We start from the raw sequence: 21,474 nt of genomic DNA, 5'->3' as shown, positions 1-21,474 counted from the left end.
ATATCTTTACACAACCTGTTGTGAAGTGATAGTATTGATGCCTGCCAGCTGTGGTACTTTGCACTGTCTTCATCTACTTAAATGTATAACTATAGTTGTTCCAAATAAAGCAGATGATTCATGGGTGGAGCACAGAATGTCTCCTATCTGCTGTCTCTTGTACCCTGCATTATGCATATGTGGTTTTGATCAAAACTGGTTCGATCTTCAAGCTTTGCTGAGCCAATAGCTCTGTCAAAAAGAAGTGAAGGGTTGAATAAAGTAGACAAAAGAGAAGACTGTAAACCAAAATGTTTACCTCTCGTGTGAATGTGGTGGCCATTTTGGCCCCTCAGTTTGACCTATTCCATTAGTACTTGCTGGAGTTTCATAAGGGATGTTATTTGCCCAGAAGACCTTCCCCACCCTCCCATCCCAAATCCCCCACTGTTTCCTCTAATCCTCCCACAAGCTTTTAAGTCCTTGTTGGACAGAGTTGCAGATTCCATCCAATACAGTGATATTCACATGAGTCTCCATGCTAAGTATTCATAAACCACCAACTGCATGGGCAGAACCAGCTGAGGTGGAATGGAAAACACACCACACCTCTCTTCCTTCCCTCACTCTTTCCCTACCAGCAAGCCTCCTATTATAAAAATTGGCCAGCCTTTACGAGCAGTAATGTTCAATAAAAAGTGTGCATCTTATACTCCCTACTCGCTTACCATTTAAGCCAATAAGCCAAGAGAAACCTTTGCAATGGACACCTGTAAAGGTAATGTATAAACTATTCCCCCTTTACAAGGTAGTTCACAAAAAGATGCAAAGATGCATTTCTAAGCAATGTTAAGCAACTAATCCTTCGACGTAGCAAGTATATTGGAATGATATTTGCTCTCTTGGAACTAAACAACTTTGCCCAATGGTATTCCTGAAACCTTTCTACAGGTCTCACATTATACTTTAGAATGTTGTTGGTGTCTTTTATAGTTTGTAATCAGGACAAGGCCATCATTTTCAAGACCAGAATTTATTTTTTGTTCATTCTTAATTGCCATTAAAAGTGAGTAAGAGGCCAGGCCATGCAAGAAGACAGTTTAGAGGCAACTGCATTATTATGTGTCTAGTGTGATATGTAACCCAGACCAGATAAGAATGGAACCAGGTGAAATTTCATGACAATCCGTAGTTTCATGGTCATTATTATTTATCTTTTGTAAGTATACATATTATGCCAATTCCCTTTCATTTATGCCAATTCTCTTTATAATTTTTCCCATCACAGCAGTATTTTGTTTTTATTGTGATACAATTCAAGTTTGCTTTTGGGAAAACTTGCAAGAATAAATTTCAACATTTTCTTTCTTTTTCAATCTTTTTATTGGTTTTCAAATTAATACAGATTAATATATCAATGTTTATACATGTAATACAAAGAGAACAACCATGACATGGATAATCATAAAGAACAATAATAAAAAAAAATCTGTAGATCCAATGATCTGTTAGTAAATGAATATAATATAAAAGAAAAAGATTTATTACAAAATATAAAAAATTTCAACATTTTCATTGATGTAAAAGTGCACCCTTTGGCAACTTTCCTGTGAAAATGCTGAGACAGTAAATGTTGTTTTAAAAATTCCAGTGGAGGCTTTCTGTACGACATGCCACATCACTTTACAGTTCCAAGATAAGTGAACTTTTATTGTACAACCTGCACTTTCACTGGAAACCCTGCTGTATCATAATACTGTTTTCTAAGACTCAGGCCATCTTAGAACACTGGTGTAGGTGGAAAAATATCTTTTGAGGACAGTCCTCAATAGTTTCAGTGAGATGATTTTGTGGGCTATTAGCTTGATTTTCTTCAAAGATCTGTTTCCAACAAAGTTTATTTATCTTATGTTATACTCAAGGATTTAGCTGGTTAGATGCTCCTGTTCCAATAAGATGGATCTTGCTCTTATTTTTAAGAAAAGAATTGAGGAGGCACAGATTTAGACAGAATACTTGAGTGAATTAGTGGAAATTGTGTTTTGTCTGCATTTTATAATCAGTCTACAATCTTCAAAGTATTTTTAAGATCAAGGGGAAATGGTATATCATTAATATAAGACTTGAAAATACCAGAGGCATTCCAATGCACATATGTGTCACTGAGTCAGTAATACTCTTGGAAAGTTCAGTCGTTTGTGAAATGAAAGCAATCACCAGTTCAAGCAGGTTATATTTGTAAAGGCAACAAGAACAGCTGGAAAAATTCAGCATGTCGGGCAATGTGCAAGGATAGAATCAGAATCAGATTTATTATCACTAACTTGTATGTGAAATTTGTTGATTTGCGACAGCAGTACAGTGCAAAGACATAAGTTACTATTACAAAAATAAATAAATAGTGCAAAAAGAAAGAATAATGAGTTCATGGACCGTTCAGAAATCTGGTGGTGGAGGAGAAGAAGCTGTTCTAAAACGTTGAATGTGGGTCTTCAGGCTCCCGTGCCTCCTCCCCAATGGTAGTAATGAGAAGAGGGCATGTCCCGGATGGTGAGGATCCTCGGTGATGGATGCCACTTTCTTGAGGTACTGCCTCAAGATGTCCTTGATGGTGGGAAGATTGTGCCTGTGATGGAGCTGGTTGAGTCTACAACCCTCTGCAGCATCTTGCAATCCTGTGCATTGGAACCTCCATACCAGGCTGTGATGCAACCAGTCAAAATGCTCTCCACCGTACATCTATAGAAATTTACAAGAGTCTTTGGTGACATACCAAATCTCCTCAAACTCCTAATGAAGTAGAGCTGTTGGCATGCTGCCTTCATGATTGCATCAATGAGTTGGGCCCAGGATAGATCCTCCGAGATGTTAACACCCAGGAACTTGAAGCTGCCCACCCTTTCCACTGCTAACCCCTTAATGAGGACTGGTGTGTGTTCTCCCAACTTCCCCTTCCTGAAAGTCCACAATCAATTCTTTTGTCTTGCTGACGTTGATTGCGAAGTTGTTGTTGCAACACCATTCAACCTGTATCTCACTCCTGTACGCTGCCTCATCGCCATCTGAGATTTTACCAACAGCAGTGGTGTCATTTGTGAATTTATAGATGGCGTTTGACCTGTGCTTAGCCACACAGTCATGAGTGTAGAGAGAGTAGAGCAGTGGGCTAAGCACACAATCTTGAGATGTGCTTTTGTTGATTGTCAGCAAGGAGGAGATGTTATTACTGATCCGCACTGACTGTGATCTCCCAATAAGGAAGCCAAGGATCCAGTTTCAAAGGGAGGTACAGAGGCCCAGATTTTGACGCTTGGTGATTAATACTGAGAGGATGATGGTGTTGAATGCCAAGCTGTAATCGATAAGTAGCAGCCTGACGTATATTTTGCTGTTGCCTAGGTGCTCCGAAGCAGAGAAAAACATCATTAACATTTCTGATAAACGGTTGTGTTCAAAGGTCATTGACCTGAAGTATTGGCCCTAAACTTACTTACGTCAGTAATATCAACAAAAACTGCTGGTGATATCCTTCCTGTAGGTCTACTCACCTCTGACCCATGGGTCAGACCTCGTCATGTATGATCTATGTGGTGCAAGCCCCAATTTATTTGAATGGAGCTCCCAACCTGATTAAAAAATGTAGGCAAGTAGCTTATTCTTTAAGAACATGTGTATTTGATGGTTGGCATGAACCTGGTGAGCTGAATGGCCTGTTTTCATGCTGTTTGCATCTGTGACTTTATGACATTGATAAAATTAAATAAAATAATAAATTTCTTTGTACATTAAGGTATTTTTAAGTAATTTTTTTAAGTTTCAGTGTTTGTTTAAATCTATTTGAAATGTGTTTGAACAACTTTGGTTATCAGAGACACCTAAAATTGTTCAAAGGTCATTGACTGCAGCAAGCCAAAAATGATAAAAATGCCAGATATTCCAACTGCTTAGCTTTACCTTGCCTCTTAATGAAAAGAGAATGTTTCCCACCAGAGTAACTGAGGAAACACAGAGTAACCAGAATGACTCTAAGGCAGCAAATTACATGGCTAGCTGGCTGCTATATTTTACAACACTATTTTACGTTTCAGCACCTTTTATTACTGTTCTTTATTCAAGTGCATTTTGCAGATGTTAGTAGAGGTGAGGTCTCTGAGCACTAACATTTTAATACATATGGTAGGCTCTGATTTTTTTTTCTTAATAATTTTATTGTTTGAAATTGGTTAATATTTTGGATAGTAAACTGAAAAAAAATGGCAAATCCAGGAATTAAATGGAGGATAGTATTTTTAAATTATAACAATAAAATAACATGTAAACCAAAATATTAATTTCATTAATACTGGTAAAAGTGTGATCAGTGAACTATCATGAAAACCATCCTGATTGATTGGTTTCACTGTGTTGCATGCTTCAGTAGAAAATAGATATTAAAAGTGGAATTGGTTTATTATTGTCACATGTACTGAGATACAGTGAAAAATTTGTTTTGCATGCCATCCATATAGATCATTCCAAACACAAATACATTGAGGTAGTACAAAGTGAAAGGCAATAACAGAATGCAGAATGTAGTGTTACAGTTACAGAGAAAGTGCAGTGCAGGTAGACAAATGTGCAAGGGCCATGACGAGGTAGATTGAGAGATTGAGTTCATCTTTATCGTATAAGAGTCCATTTAAGTGTTTTATAACAGCAGACTAGAAGCTGTTCTTGAGTCTGGTGGTTCATGCTCTCAATGCAAGAGGGCAGAAGAGAAGATGACTGGAGTGGGATGGGTCCTTGATTATGTTGGCCACTTTCCTGAGGCAGTGGAAAGTGTAGACAGAGTCACTGGAGGGGAGGCTGGTTTTCGTGATAGACTGGGCTGCGACCACATCTCTCTTCAATTTCTTGCGTCTTGGGCAGAGCAATTGCCATACCAAACTGTGGTGCATCCAAATAGGATGCTTTATATGGTTCATCTATAAAAATTGGTGAGGATCAATGGGGACATGCTGAATTTACTTAGCCTTCTGAGGAAGTAGAGGTGCTGGTGAGCTTTCTTGGCCATAGTGTCCATGTGGTTGGACCAGGACAAGCTTATTGGTGATACTTACACCAAGGAACTTGAAGCTCTCAACTATCTCCACCTCAGCACCATTGATACATACAGGGGTGTGTAATCTGCCCTGCTTCCTGAAGTCAATGACCAGCTCTTTTGCTGACATTGAGGGAAAAGGAAGTGTGATTAATGGCTTCAATCTAATGGCAATTCAACTAAATATTCATAACTAAATGTGACATAAAATAACAGAAATGCTCCATCGCATTTCATGGTGAGAACAAATAGTGTTTCATATTGAGCCTTTATCAAAACTGACCAGAGATATGTATGCATCCATTCTCTGACCTATGCTTTTCCATTATTTTAATTGTTTTAGGATTTCAGTGTCTGTTGAGTTTTTTTGTTTAAAGTTGTACATGAATTTTGTTCCATTGATCCTATGCTTTTTAATAGCAACTCCTGAGTCTTGTTAATGTCAAATATAGATTAAGCAAATTAAATAAAGCATTTTTATAGAGCTAATATTTATTCTCTGGAAAAATACAAACGTTGATTAACATATTATGCTTTTGGCTGCTTTCTTTTTCTCAGTACTTGTTGGGTTAAGTTCACTGGGAGGTGAAGGCTCTGTTTTGCTGCAGCATTTCCAGGTGATGTCTAACCATGGGAGGCACCAAACAATCAAAACAAAGGGCAGCATTTTGTAGGGTTTTATTTTAAAATGTTTGAGTAGTAGCATTTTGAGATTATGAAGTTCTGTGTCATTTGCCTTGGACATTCTTTAAAAAGATATTTCTTGTTTTAAAAACGTGAATTTTATCCGAAGCTTTTAGAAACAGGGTCACCAATATTTAGAGATAGGTGGGGGGTGGAAAGAAACAATTTGATAAGCTCCCTCTGGTCCTGTCAACGTTTAATGTCAGGACCAGGGGTAACGTGGGTCAAGTTAGTGGATGGCCTGTATACTAGGGCAGGTGAAGTTATAATAGAGTCAAAGCGAATGATCTGCAACACAGGATTGAAACATGGTATCTAGATTAAAATATTAAGAATATGACACCAGACATTTTAGAACTGAATATTTCTTGATAAACCTGATCTATTTTAACCAGTGCTAACAATTATATTTGCTTTGAAAGGACGAAATGGTTGATTGTGGATGTGATCAGAGCACAACCTGGAGAAACATTAACTGAAATACTAGAGACACCAGCCTCCTCACAGCAGGTAACTTTACTTGTATCTTTTGAACAATAGCAGCCTTAATTCTACTGATGGATAAGTCATCGAGTCATCCAGCATGTAAGCAGGCCCTTTGGCCCACTGAGTCTGTGTCAAGCATCAAACACCCATTTATCTTAATCATTTATTAATCCCATTTTATTCTCCACACATTCCCATCAATTCTGCCTAGATTCTACCATTTACCTACACATTAGGGGCAATTACAGTGGGCAATTACAGTGACCAATTAACCTACCAAACCACACATCTTTGGGTCGTGGGAGGAAACCGTGCACCCAGAGGGAGCTCGCACAGTCACAGGGAGAACATCCAAGCTCCATACGGACACCACCAGAGATCAGGATCAAACCCAGGTCTCTTGCACTGTGAGGTAGCAGCTCTACTGGCTGTGCCACTGTGCTGCCCAGTAATAAGTGATGGCACCCAGGACCAGTGTCTTTACTTCCTTAGAAGGTTAAGGAGGTTCGGTGCATCACTGAACGCTCTAACAAACTTTACAGATGTGCTGTTGAAAGTATTCTGACTGGTTGCATCATGGTTTGGTACAGTAATTCGAATGTGCAGGAATGTAAAAAGCTGCAGAGAGTAGTGGACTCAGCCCAATACATCACAGACACATCCCTCTTCACCATCGGTAGTATCTACAGGAGGTGCTGCCTCAAAAAGGCAACATCCATCATCAAACATCCCCACCAATTTGGGCCATGCTATCTTCTCACAGCTACCATGGTGCAGGAAGTACAGAAGCCTGAAATCCCACGCCACCAAGTTCAAGAACAACTACTTCCCTTCAACCATTCAGTTCTTGAACCGACCTGCACAACAGTAATCACTACAGTATAGCAACAGTATGACTACTTTGCACTACAATGGACTTCATTTTTTTTTCTAATTGTGTTCTTTCTTGTATAATTTATGATTTTCTTGTGGCTGTTGTGTGGCTAATGCTATGTGCCTGTGATGCTGCTGCAGGTAAGTTTTTCATTGCACCTGAGCATTTGTGTAGTTGTGCATCTGACAATAAACTCGACTTTGACTGCAAAGTGAGCAATTTAATTCATTGGGTATAAAGGTTACTGTTCTTTGTATAGTGGTGGCACCATAACTCAGAAGTTGAAAACCCATTCAATTCCAAGATTTATTAAAGGCAAACAATTGGTTCCCCTTTGAGGACGTCTCTTCATCAGTTAAAGTTTACATTGGCTGGGATTTAATTGCTATCTGATTCAAAGCCAGCCTCTCAAACCTTGCAGCTCCAGGTTATTGTCAGAGGAACCGTTACACAGTCATGTTTGTAGCATGTCTTTTCATTCTTTTATGTCTGACTAGAATTCATTGAGAAAGACACACATTGCATTGGTTGAAGAAGGGACTTGGTCCATTTGAATACTTAGGTGGGTGGAGGTGGTGGTGAAAGTGAAATGGAAACATAAGCTTGGGAAGTGGACTTATTTGGTGAATCAGTACTCAAAGCACCAGCTGAAGTCTATTACAAAATTCCAGGGTAGATCAGGAACTAATGATGTTGCGAATCCCTCCTTGTTTCATTGTTAAGGTTTAATTTCAGTGAATCAACCTAGTTTGTTAATGGGAGATCTGAGCGTGGTGCTTTGAAGTAATTGTTCAGGTCCTGTGCAGCGCCAGACGTGAGGCTGCTGATGCTGCTGCCAGCTAAAATTCTGGTTCAGGAGGCTTGTTATGTGGTTGCAGGTGATGCTTTGGCCCACACAAGGGAATCATTCTGGCAGGGGAACCTTGACTGGCAGCACAATCTTGGAAGAAAAAGGAAGCTGTTATGTACTGTCTCTACAATTCACTTCTATTCTGGCTTGTGCAGACTGCCTAGTTCTCCGAATCTTGGAATGCCCTAAATCATCATTAAGCCACTAGGCTTAAAAATAGGCCTGCCATCCATATTTGGAAACAAGCTTCTGGCTTTCCCTGCATTAGCAAATGATTGACATATGCCTGTCCTCAAGCAGCAGGAGGATTGTTGTCCTCAAAGGTTGAAAGACAGACTTGACAAAGATTTGTGAAGTGACATGGGGACAAATAGAGCACAGCAGTTACTGTGCTAAGAAAATGGCACTGGTTCTGAGGATTTTACAGTAGCATAAATTCAGGGCATCTTGTGTCTGATCCTTTGAGTGGAAAGGAAGCTTGCAACAAGAGAAAACAACTCATTTGCAACAAACAATTTGCTGGAAGAACTCAGCAGGTTGAGCAGCATCTGTGGGAGGAAAGGAATTGTCAATGTTTCAGGTCGAAAACCTGCATTGGGACTGATGTGTCACCAAAACAACTTGTTTGGTTGCCACTAGTTGTATTTAATTGAAAGCTGCCATATTTCCTAACCTAAGAGTTAGTATTTCCTCATTCATCTGTTGCATTTATTTGTAGTTGTGGGGGAGAGAGGCAAGTATTATAATTCTATCATGCCTTTTCACAATCTCAAGATTTCCTAAAGTAGATAAACTGTTTTTGAAGTATAATCATCATTGTCCCTTTTTGTATTGCAGTAGATAACAATAGCTTACTTGAGTCTGAGATAACATGACAGTGAATTAGTAATAACAGGATTTATTTTGACCCCACTAGGTTTTCTGTTTTGGGCTTCTTTTCATTTCTTTCTATTAGTGCTTAATTTATATTTAACATGAACATCTATGGAAGTTGTAAATAACAGGTAACAAAATACCGTGTTTGGGGGGGGGGGGGGGGTTGGCGGCAGAAAAACGTGCTAGATTATATGCCTGTTGTAATGCACTTATAAAGGAATGTGACTTAGACTGAACAGTGCCCGTGGCAACTTCAGTCCTAAGTCTATGGGCTGGTAGTTAAGGGCCTTTAGGGAAGAGTGATAATAGTGATAGGATTTTATTAATAAATTGAAAGAAGTTTAATTCAATCTGAATTGAGGGTCATAAATGTAAACAAAAGAAACTATCAAGGTATGAGGCATGAATTCGCTATGGTAGTGTGAGGATCTTCATTAAAAGGTGTGATAATCAATGAGCAATGCCTAAGATTTTTTAAAAATTGACACCCTATTCTTACAACGTCCAAAGCTCAGCAGGTCCAGTCATGGCTAACTTGAAAAGTTAGATAGATTTGGATAAAAAGAAAAGGCTTATGATGTTGCCAAATGGAGCAATAATGCAAACTATTCAAATTTCCTCAAGAGATTGATCAGGAAGGGGGAAATTGAAATTATGACTTAGAGTACAAGATAAACAAAAAGACACTGTAAAAGTTTCTATAGTCTTTTCTCCCCCAGGGGAAGGGAAACCTAGAGGCCATAGGTTTAACTAGAGGGGAAAGATTTTAAAGGGACCCGAAGGGTAACTTCTTCACGCAGAGGGTGGTGCGTATATGGAATGAGCTGCCAGGGAAAGTGGTTGAGGCAGGTACAATAATAACGTTTAAAAGCCACTTGGATAGGTACTTGAATAAGAAAAGTTTAGAGGGATATGGGCCGAACCTAGGCAAATGGAACCAGATTAGATGGACATCTTGGTCAGCCTATTTCTGTGTTTGTATTTACTCTGACTCTATGTGTGTAAAGGAGGTTGCTGGGGACCCCATGGAAATTCTTAAATCCTTGGTGGCCATAAGTGAGGTGCCAGATAACTGGAAGACAGCAAGTGTGGTACCTTAATTTAAGAAGGGCAGCTAGTCTAACTAGTGGTAAGGACGTTATTGGAAAAAAAATTTGAGGGACAATATTAATCTACACTTGGAAGGGTAGGGATTGTTCATAGATGGTCAGTATGGCTTATCTGACAAATATGATTGACTTTTTAAAGAAGTAATACGATATGTGGATAAGGAAGCATAGTTGATATAATGTACATGGACTTCAGTAAAGCTTTTGACAAGGTCCTATGTGGAAGGCTGGTCCAAAATATTATAAACAATGAGATCCAAGGCAAGTCGATAAGTTGGATCCAAAGTTAGTTTGGTAATAGGAGATGGGGTCTGCCTGCTTCAGTGTCTTGTGTTCTTGTGTGGGATTGTTCATCTCGCCCAAGCTTTTTCCATTCACCTTTATGGAAAAATGATGAGTGGAGCAAATGGAAAAAGCTAAATGTTTACAATATCTCCAATGTGATTATGCATCAAAAAACAGGGATATTTCTATGCTGAGTGAATGGAACTATAAGAGGACAAAGGACCTGGTAGTGTTATAATTGATAATAGTTTGACATATGATGAAGTATTTGAGAACGTCATTTAGTTAGCGCAATTCTGATATCAATTGTAATAAGGGAAGACAAAGTATTGCCATCAATATGATTTATATTTCATTGAATACATTTGTTGAACTGGAGATTTCAGTTATCATTAATGGTTGTGATTGAATTTGATAATTATTTAGTTATCCTGGATGTAAGTCAACTGCTATAATTCATTTCCAACTCATTAGGAAACCAACTACTTGAAAGTGGTGGAAAAGCGTGCCCTGCTGGATGCCAAAGTTCCTGATAAAATGAAACACAGTCAGTTTGATATCGAGGATGGACAACTCCCTATTGAACAGAAAAAAAGGAAAATTCAAAGGAACCTCCGGACACTAGAACAGGCCGGCTTCGTCTCATCATCAAATAAATACCAAGATCTAATAAATGATATTGCAAAGGTATGCAGATAAGATTATTGGTATTTGATTTACCCTCCCCTGTCCATTACTATTTCTGTAATCTACAGTGCACCAGGATATGGTGGTGCTTGGTTTCTGGTCTCTGGAGCATCTAAGACCAAGCTTCTAATTCCCTCCCCAAACCTCTCTCTTATGTTGCTCCTTAAAACCTGTCTCTTTGCCCAAATTCCTGGTTATCTGCCTTAATTTCTCCTTGTATAGCTCAGTGTCAAATTTTGTTTGATTGTGCCTTGTGTTGGTTTGTTAATTGGGATCCTTTTGTTCAAAGGATGTCATCTCAACCATAATCAGTTTCTTCGAAGCACATTTTCAAATGAAACAAAAAGATTAGGTTCAAACTGTTGGGCAAAAGGAAGAGAAGGGATATGAGGAAAATCATTTTCTTTACACAGTGCATGCATATGATCACTGGCTGCAGGAGTTGTGGAAATGAGCTCTTTGAGAGAATTCTAAAGAAATTGGATAGGCCCTAAAGACAAAGTAATTTGCAGGGCCCATGGGGGTAAAAGTGGGATTGATTTCATTGCTCTACAGAGAACCAACCCTGGACTTAGTGGGCTGAATGTCTGCCTTCACTTGCCATTCTGAATCTGTAATGCCTCTTTGGATAATTGCAAAGACAAAACTCTGTCTAACTTATTGCATGCAGGAAATCTGTCAGTTTGTTTTACTCTGTGTGTTCTGAGTGCCTATACTTTAACTCTCAACACTGACCTCAAGTTTCTGAAAACCCTGCAGAATTGCTTTATAACACATTGGTTGTTTAAAATGTACTATATCTCTTAGTCACAGGCCCTTCTTGCTGAAAAGGTTCTGCAGCATTAAATGATCTGTTTCAAATGTATGTTTAAATCATACTCTCTTTATGTTTCAGGATATTCGAAATCAGAGAAGGTACCGACAGCGTCGCAAGGCAGAACTTGTGAAAATACAGCAGACATTGAGTGCAACTTAATTCAAAGGCCAAGTTTTATGAAGAACAGAATAATTATTACAATACCTATATTAAAACTTGTCTGGACAACTTAACAAGAAAGTAGGCATATGTTTTGATTCAATTCAATGAACTGTTTTGCATTTAGGAAATTCAATGAACTGCATTAGCATTCTATTTACCAGGTCTTTTCTTATTGCTTTGTTATTTCAGTAGTCATTTAATGAATAATTTACTTGATGAATTACAGGAATGCCAGAAGATCAATAAAATTAGATGGTAAAGGGGAAGAAAAGGGCAACAAGAAAATGAAACAGTCAACTTTGCGCTACACGGCGGCTCGTCTGCATGAGAAAGGTGTAATTCTGGAAATTGAAGGACTTCAGTCCAACCAGTGAGTAGTAATTGTTTTTTTACCCTGAAAAAATTAAATACTAGACTGCAACGGAATGTTTGAATGCCATATTATCTTAGTTTTTAGACATCTGCATATTTTTCAGCAACTCAATGGAATTAATAATTGGTGAGCAATGTTCTTAAAATACTAAGTAACCTAATGTGGCTTGAGGACTTTCTCTTGTTACTTCTCAGTACAGTTTTCATTTGTTTGAAGATGAGTGTTTTCATTTTTGTCTGAAAATGTAAAATATAATGTGTATGTAAAGGATGAAGCATCGAAACAGCGCTAATTACTTGCATAAAGAAAGAGTTGAAATTATTTAGATAGCAGAAAATGGGGTTCAGTCATGCATTTCTAACTCTAACCTTGGTTGCAAATAGCTTAGAGAAGTATGTCTCCACATCCCCGTTTATGTTAATGGCTTGTTTTATCAGTGTGCATGCTGTTGCTGATGACTAATGTAACCATCTGGACAACAGTGATCATGTAAGTGGGTGTTTATGTCCAGGAAGTTGTCTTTACTGATTAAATCTACTGTGGCTGGAACAGCATGTTTGAGTCAGAAGTCATCTGCGATCAAAACTGAGGGCTGAATTTAATACATTAGCCTTCCCTCTTGTATGACAATGATCAAGGGAAAGCTTTGCTGTCACATCTAGAATTCATATGATCTGCTAATGTGTGAATAAATTCCAATTATTACTTTAAAGTATTTTAAGTAAAGTGCTCTAGTTCTCTTCTGATTGTTACTTCAGTTCATATATGGGGATAACAAAAAGGAAGTGGTATGACCTGAGGCTTTAATTGAAAATATTAGATGTTGAAGACCACATTAAGTTGATTTGGAATTTTCAGCATGGTGGATGGATCTGAGACGTTTAGTGCAGGAAAGGACTATTTTTGTAAGCCAGATCATAACTTGCAATATTGAGGAAAAAATCTTCTTTCTGATCCCACTGTCAATTATCTTGAATCTAAATCTTGGTTATCAATGTACCTGCCAGGAGGAACAACTTATACTTCGTCAAAGTTCCAGGTTTTTTTTTGAGAACACAAATTAAGTTCCCTTTACTGTTTTGTGCTTAGGGGAACAACTCAAACATCCCTAGCTATTTCTAACTCAATACCATTGTGCTTAAACTCTATATGTGTCAAGGCTTTGCCTATCTCCTGAGAATACATTACTCTAAACTGGATAGTGTACTTTAAACTGTGTAATTTTGATTGCCTTTAAAATAGCACAGTCTCTTTGTTTTGAAATATTCTTGTCGGCTACTGGATTTGTTTCTGTTTTTGTTTAGGTTTAAGAATGTCCACTTGATATCACACCAAGTGAGGAAGTGGGTGATTTTGAAATCAAGGCCAAGTTCATGGGAATGGAGGTGGAAAAGTACAACTGCATTTTCAGGTACAGAATACAGCTGTCAAGTTTAATGTGGTTGTGTATATAACTCAGGGTTTGGAAGTTTTGAGAATATTTTGACTAAATCATGATTACATTAGAGTGGAGTTAATTTTGGACTTCTGGGGGTTTTGGTTTCGGAAAGGGTTATCACAAAGTTACTGGCACAGACCTAGAAGCCACTTTTGACTTACTGCCTCATAACATAGCAACCTGTTGCATTTTTGGAATGTGTAAACTGTGTGAATAGCTTCCAACTTACAGAACATCAAAGCTACTGTAATGAGCATAGCCAAGCATTACACAACTTCATGCTGGAATAAATGCATAAATCCTCTCTGTAAACAAATTGTAATAAGCAATAATATGAGCTGCCTGGAAGGTTTTAAATGCTGCTGTAAAGGAATATGCTCCAAAACATTCCATACAATAAGTTAGAACTTGTTTTAATTCCAGCCACACACAATATTCATTGTTTGAACACAGGCTTAATTTTTTTTAAACAGCTTTGTTGCTAAATGCTGTAATGTGTATTTTTTTTTGTTCAGCAATCTATCACAGCTACTTTTACATTTGAACTGTTTGAATAAGAAGTAAGTTTGTTGATTTTGTATTTTTTTAAATAAGGAGCAATCTCAAAGGCACAAAGAGTATGGATTCAGCTTCTACTGTGGTATCAGAGCTGTGGCTGATGAGGATTCATAACCTCTGTAAAGTAACACACCTACTTTAACTTTAAAATCCTAATTAGACCTGCAAACAAAAAATAAAAGGCAATAACATTTTTCTCTCTCACCACTGGGGGTGGGTCAGGGGCCAGGAATTCAGTTGTATCACAGTCACACCCCCCTCTGTGGATTGATCCCTTCTACTTTCCCAAGGGAAGCATCATTCTTCCAATCAGATCCTCTGCTCATAAGAATTTATGCAAGGGATGGGAACAAAAAGGGAATGCCATAGGAGAAGAGTAGGGAACTATTTAAATGTTTGTTAGAAAACTCGCTCGTTGTGTATTTACTTTTCGAAAAATAGGTCTGTTTCTGTATTGGCGACTGCTTTTGTCTGCTTGCCTATGTTTAAGGTACAGCTGATTATATGTGGTTTGCACAGTATAAATCTGTTTTTAATACACTTTAATAGAGGAACAAGTCTCTTGATGCATAACATTGGAATTTTGATTAGTGGAAATTGACTATTATACAATTGTCTTTATTTTAACTTGATCTAAGCTTGCAAATCAAAGTGAGAATATCTTCCACTTTAATATTGAAGTTTTTTTACTTCTATCCATCAGATAATTCCAGAGCCTAGTCAGACTTTATCTTCAACAGAAATCTTTCCCTTATTCAATTTTTGACAAGTGTTTCTCTTCGTCCACCTCCCGCCCCAAAGAACATGGGGGTCCTGTCCTTGCAACAGGACTTCAGTAACACATTGTATAAATTATAGCTGTTACCAGCTTTATCTGCCTTACCTGCCATTATTTCCAGTAATGAATTGGGATATATGACATTGGGCGAAATCATCCTGATCTCAGTCACTGCTCGTGGCAGAACTGCAGCTGCAATTATTGTGGCCTTGCATCTCTACTGCTGTTGTTCTCAGCAACACGGTACAAGCACTGATTAGACCTTGGGCAACAGAAACTTAAAGTCACCAGTGGACTGCCCTGATGGCCTTCCAACAGCTAATGATATTGGAAGGCCTTTTTTTACAGTTATCTCCGATGATTCTAATTGGAGTAGAGCTGAAGTCCAGACATTGATGCCTCTCCTCGACAGTGAATTGGGGTAGAGCAAGAGGTAAGGTGCAACTGCCTCTGCCCGTCAATGCCTTCTCAGCTTCTGGGCTGCAGTGTGCAGTTGAGGAAGTTTGGCATACAATGCAGTTAGCTTGTGGCCCCATACACACCTGCCTGATTCCAGCCCATTATGTTTGGAGTGTTAGCACTGTTTGTACTTGCTAGTTTGTAAGATTTTTGTTTTCACTTCTGCAGGACCTGCTGGAGTTGCAGTATGAAGGTGTGGCAGTCATGAAGATGTTTGACAAGGCTAAGGTCAATGTAAATCTGCTAGTTTTCTTACTGAACAAGAAATTCTATGGGAAATAAACAATCCATGCTGTAGCAGTTCTGACAGTCAAATCTGTATAAAAATGTTAAGCTTGTCATAGTTAAAATATTGTCTTCACACTCAATAGCAGGGTCACAAAGATAGTTAAGACATCAATTGTTTTTATGAAACACAGATCACTCTTTTCTACCATTGGACTCTCTGCCTAAGTAGTTTGTGCATTCTTGGTATGTTCAGTTATCAACTTAGATTTCTAATTTTACAAAGTTGATGCAGAAAAAATATGACAAAATGCCTGCATTTGGATCACTTGCTGTTGAGTTACTTTGTTTTATTTAGCACTTGTGCTTAATTGGATTTTTAAACGGTGATGAATATAGTAACCCCAGTTTGAAATACTTAAAGCCATAAAATTGCCTTACCAATGAGGTGCAATGTTGATTTCTCTTTGGAGAATCTATTATATCCCTTAGTGATTGCACCATATCAACCCATTTCCCAAACTCTTGAGCAATGTACGATTTTGATATTGGATCCACTGGCACTCCAGTTGCTCGTGGCATTTTCTGATCTTCGCATACTGCAGAGAAAATAAAGGAAGAGGAGTGATCCATTTATTATTAGAGCAGTGATATTTTGTTGAAAGTCAGGAATTTAAACAATAAGGTCACTGTTTTTAGAATTCAGTCCAAATTTGCATTTTGAAAGCTAATTTGCTGTTACCAGAGTTAACTTTTGTAATTTGGATTGTTGCTTAATCAAGGGAGAGGAGATGATTTAAGTGAACCTGCAGAAAAATCCTACAAGGTGTCTGGAGATTTTGGTCAAGTACAAAATGGAATATGTCTTAACCTCCTATTTACTGTATAACTGAGCATTTCAGATGAATGCATACTTGTTGTTTTCAACGGTTTAATGCAGTCCGAAGTCAAAAAATCTAGTTGGATCTTATTTGTACCTGGCTGATAGTAAAAAGAAATGCCTTCAATGCAGGTTTAATCTCCATAGGATGTAAAATGTAAAGCTGTGTTGAGAATGTTTTATGCTAAATCTGCCTCTGATTCAAGTAATGCTTTTTATTGACAATGCAGGAGTCTCCTTTAAATTGTATAATTATCTGTGTCTATGTATCATAATTCTGAAAGCCAGTATAAGTGATATTTAATTTCTGCGCTATCTTTCTAAAAAAAAACATAAAACTTTATTACAGAGAAATCGAACTTCTGGAAAACTATCTGATATAATAACTCAGGTGCTTGTTGATACTTCAGTATGATGCTTACATAGGAAGAAAGCAATTTATACAATACAACAGTAATTACTAATTTGAACTGATTAAGACACTGCCTTGTATACTTATTAAGTATCTGTCTACCAACAAAACACACTGCAGCATAATGTTTGACCAACTATTAATTCCATACATGTTTCACAGCTCAAATTCCATGTGACTTTCAAAAGTAAGTATTTAAACTAGGGGTTACTTAATGCTCCCCATTTAGTATGTGCTTTCACTTTGTGAATTATCTTTTGATTTTCCAATAATAAAACTATAACATAACAAGAGAAATCAAATGTTGTAACTTTTAATACATATTTTCTAATTTGATAGTTTAATTTTCAATGAACAGTGCAGAACTAGCTTAGCAAACTGGTGAAATAGAGGAAAACTGGAAGTGGAAATTTTAAAACTGCAATCACCGTAATCCTTAATTCATGATTTTCAATTGATTTGATTTTCTGGACTCCTATAATTTTGCTAAATTTTGAAATAAAAATGATACAGTAATGTGGCTTTAGTTTCTGTCCTGGGGCATTGACCAAAGCTCCAAGCAGAAATAGTTCCATATTGCTTATTTAGTTTAAGAATAATTAAATTTAATCATTTATTTAAATAGTTGGCTTTAAATGCAGTGTACAATTTCAGTTATGAAAACATTCCATTTAAAATATTCAATGTAAAAAGATAAAATATTATATGATTTATACAATACAAGATAATAAATATGCACTACTGCCTTAATGGCCAAAAGTATATTTGAAGCCAATGTGTACTACCTGTAGTGTGGTAACTAAGTAATAATTTGGCTCTAGCAATTGATTTTGTATGTGTCTTGTCAGTTCACACTGATATCTGTGCCTTGTGTACGTAAGTTGCTCTTCCCCATAGTGTTAGCTATTTATAGCTGTTCCTTTTAAAACCAAACTATTGAAATTGTGCTTGACAACATTTTTTTTTACAATGATTGTCTGCTTTTGTCAAATTGTGTAAAATAAATAAATCTTTCTAAAGAGTTTCAGTTTCGTTGACTTGTGCTTTATATTGGAAGGAAATATTAGAGTCATAGTCATGGAGTTATACAGCCTTTTAAACCTTTCCAATCCATGTACCTGTCCCACTGTATTTTAACAGTTGTTATTGTACCTGCCTCAACCACTTCCCCTGGCAGCCTATTCCAAACAGTTACCCTGCTTTGTTGGGGGGAGGGGGTAGATTCCCCTCAAGTTCCTACTAAATCTTTCCCCTCTCACATTAAACTTATGTCCTCTGGTTCTTGATTCCCCAACCCTGGGGAAAAGACTGAGTGCATTCACCCTCTCTAAGCCCCTCATGATTTTATACTCTATAACATCACCTCTCAGTCTCCTGCACTCCAAAATAAAGTCCCAGTCTGTCCAACCTCTCCCTATCATTCAGTCCCTCACGTCTTGGCAGCATTCTTGTAAAATAATGTGGCTTTCTTCTGACAACTTTCACTAATTTTATATTTTTACTTGCATGAAGCTTTTCTTGCAACAATTTTTTTATTCATTTTAATCCTTTTAATGGGATTTACAATCCTTTCTAAGCTTTATTAGAATTCTCACTTGGAATCACCTGAAAGACCTGCTGTTATGTTGCAAAACTTCCCGCAAGACTAGTCATAGTCTTCCCAACCTTAAATCTAAATAAAGTCACATGATTACATCTGAGGTAAATAGTTTGCACAGAATGGTCACAGTATGGAGGAAAACTGACTCGATTTGAGTAATTCAGCTGAAGTCCACAACCCTGCCCTGCAAATTCTTTCCTTTCCATTTGTCCAGATCCATCTGAATTGTACAGTTGACCTTAATGGTTCAATAACTGTGGGCTGATTGTGCCTTGTTCCAGGTACATGACCAAGTGTACTTGAAATGAACTTCCTTTCCGCAGTGTCTGAAACCAACACTTCTGCACCCAAATAAAGATCGTATGGATGCATCCACAGAAACTTTATAATTCTATTGACTATTACTTAACTTCAATTCATATACAGCAGTAGTATAGTTTAGCTTTGTAGACTGCTTGGAAGCAAAGTCCTGAGCATGTACATATAATAATGCAGTTAAACAGCATAAAGCATATGCCAAGAAATTGCATTTCAATCATTTTGCTGTACTAGGTGGGTTCTCAGTTTTGTCTTAAAGCCAAATGGGGTGTTACTAAAATAATAGCAAAATTGAAGCATTCTTACCTTAAATCTATCGTGGTTCCCCTGGTGATTAAATAGATAACTGCTGTGTCATTTAGTCACTGATTCATGGGAAGTGAGTCAATGCTATTTCCATGGCAGCCTGTAGGTGGGACTTCAACAGAATATGAGTGCGAACAGAGTCAGAGTCACAGAACAGGCACCTTTGCCTCACTGAATCCACACTGACTATAAAGCACTCACTTACACTAGTCTTATTTTATTCTGCCCACATTTGTATCAACTACCCTGATTCTACCACTTACCTATTGACTGGGGTAATTTAAAGTGACTAATTAGCTTGCCAACCAGCACATTTTGGGATGTGGAAGGATCCAAGAGACACCATTGTGTTCATGGAGAATATGCAAACTCCACATAGACAGGACCAGAGGTCAGAATGGGTCAGTGGAGCTGTTAGACAGCTGCACTACTAGCTGTGCCACCCACTTCAAAACTTGCAAAACACTTATTTTTGCATGATTTACACAAAAAAAAGATGAAAATGAGTCCAATTTCTAGATGATAATTTCCTATACTCACTCTGTAACAAGCCAAAGATACACTGTCCTATTGTGGCCCTTCTCGCCCTTATGTAATTCTTTTCCTACTCGGAGACTTGCAGGGTATTATTAAAACTGTTATATGGCTCACTGAACAATATGCATAACTTTGGTCTGTTTCTATGATGCAATGGGTGGAAGTAAACTGTTGACACAACAACTGTTAGCTCAGTACATCCTGTACCAACAATTTAAGGGAAGAAATTCAAGGTAAATTGTCAGTCTTGAGCTTTTCTTTGAGTGATGTTTCAAGTTACTTCAATCACATTCCAAGTGTTGGTCAGATGGTAACAGCTCACATTTACTAAACATCATTGTGCAGTGAAATACAATCAGTACAATACCCTCTTCAATATAAAAAAATATAGAAAGAAAATTGCATATACTGGAAACCTGAAACAACTGTATCTGATGGAAATGCATGGTAGGTAGGTAGATAAGTATCTACAAAGAGAAAGTGCAGGCCAAGGTTTTTAAGTATGCACCATCCTTCAAACTCCAAACAGCTTCTCGTCTCCCCTTGCCTTCCTTTGGGCTATGGTTCTGTAACATCTTTCTGATATATACCAGAGGAAGATCAATTCTTCTAAAGGCATCATCTCCCCAAGTCACTACGTTGAAACTTTACTTTTACCAACAAAACAAGATCATTTGCTTACATGCACCATTCCCACCAACTTGTCATAAGGTTAGAAGTAGGAACATTTACTGATGATTGCACAATATTAAATTACATTACAATTTCTCGGCTAACAAATCAGTTTATTCTTGCAAACAGCAAAGCCTAGACAACATTTGAGAATGGCCTGATGTGTAGTAAGTAACATTTATGCCACGAAAGAGCCAGGCAACGACCATCCCCAACAAGAGAGAGTGTGAGCACCTAAGCTATTGTATTTAATGACACTAGCATTGCTAAGTCCCCTACCATCAGTGTCCTGGGAGTCATTATTGAACAGAATTTGAACAGGCCCAGCCATATAAGTACTGTAATTGCTAAAGCAGGTCAAGTGCTGGGCATCTTACAGCAAGTGATTCACCTCACACCAAAGCCTTTCCATCATTGACAAGGCACAAGTTAGAACTGTGATCCATTTGCCCAGAGGAGTTTTGGTCCAATAACTCAAAGAAGCTTGATGCTATTCAGGGCAAGACAGCCTGCTTGTTTAGCAGTCCATCCATCACTGTAAATGTTTGTTCCTTCCACCACTAGTCCACGGTGACTGCAGTAAGACTCATCTATGAAATGCGCTGCATTTACTCACCTCTGTCACTCCAACAGCACCTCCCGTTCCCATGACCGATGTCACCAAGGAATTCATCTTCATCAAAAACTGCTTGGAGGAGCTCAGTGGGTCGAACAGCATCTGTGGGAGGAAAGGAATTGTCTGCATTCTGGGTTGAGACCCAAAGGGTGGAGAGGGAAGAATCTACCCAATAGTACTGTGGGAGTTCTTTCACCAAAAGGACTGCAGTGGTTCATGAAGACAGCCCACCGCCACCTTCTCAAGGGTAATAAAGGAAGGGAAACAAATGCTGGCCTTGCCAGTGATGGCCAGACCCATAAAAGTGAATAAATAAAAAACTCTTTTCCCTTTCACAGATGTCACAGCTGGTGAGCGTGTGTACCTTTATCTAAAAGGCATGTGGGGGAAGCCCTGACTTGCCACCCAAGTTT

General features: G+C 38.0%; 1 protein-coding gene across 1 annotated transcript in view; it reads left to right on the top strand.

The window, feature by feature from the left end:
- iqgap2 (IQ motif containing GTPase activating protein 2) overlaps positions 1-18,034 on the top strand; it is a 228,648-nt gene extending 210,614 nt beyond the window's left edge. The window contains 9 exon segments of the mRNA XM_052019190.1: positions 6,166-6,253; positions 10,698-10,910; positions 11,806-11,880; positions 11,882-11,967; positions 12,116-12,259; positions 13,567-13,577; positions 13,580-13,654; positions 13,657-13,673; positions 15,664-18,034. Of these exon segments, the coding sequence (XP_051875150.1) occupies positions 6,166-6,253; positions 10,698-10,910; positions 11,806-11,880; positions 11,882-11,967; positions 12,116-12,259; positions 13,567-13,577; positions 13,580-13,654; positions 13,657-13,673; positions 15,664-15,777 (823 nt within the window). The 3' untranslated portion in view covers positions 15,778-18,034.
- The last annotated feature ends 3,440 nt before the right edge of the window (positions 18,035-21,474 follow it).

This window comes from Pristis pectinata, chromosome 7 (assembly GCF_009764475.1).
Source record: "Pristis pectinata isolate sPriPec2 chromosome 7, sPriPec2.1.pri, whole genome shotgun sequence".
Taxonomy (NCBI): domain Eukaryota; kingdom Metazoa; phylum Chordata; class Chondrichthyes; order Rhinopristiformes; family Pristidae; genus Pristis; species Pristis pectinata.
The sequence above is the reverse complement of the archived record's forward strand: the minus strand, read 5'-3'. Positions and strand labels throughout refer to the sequence as shown.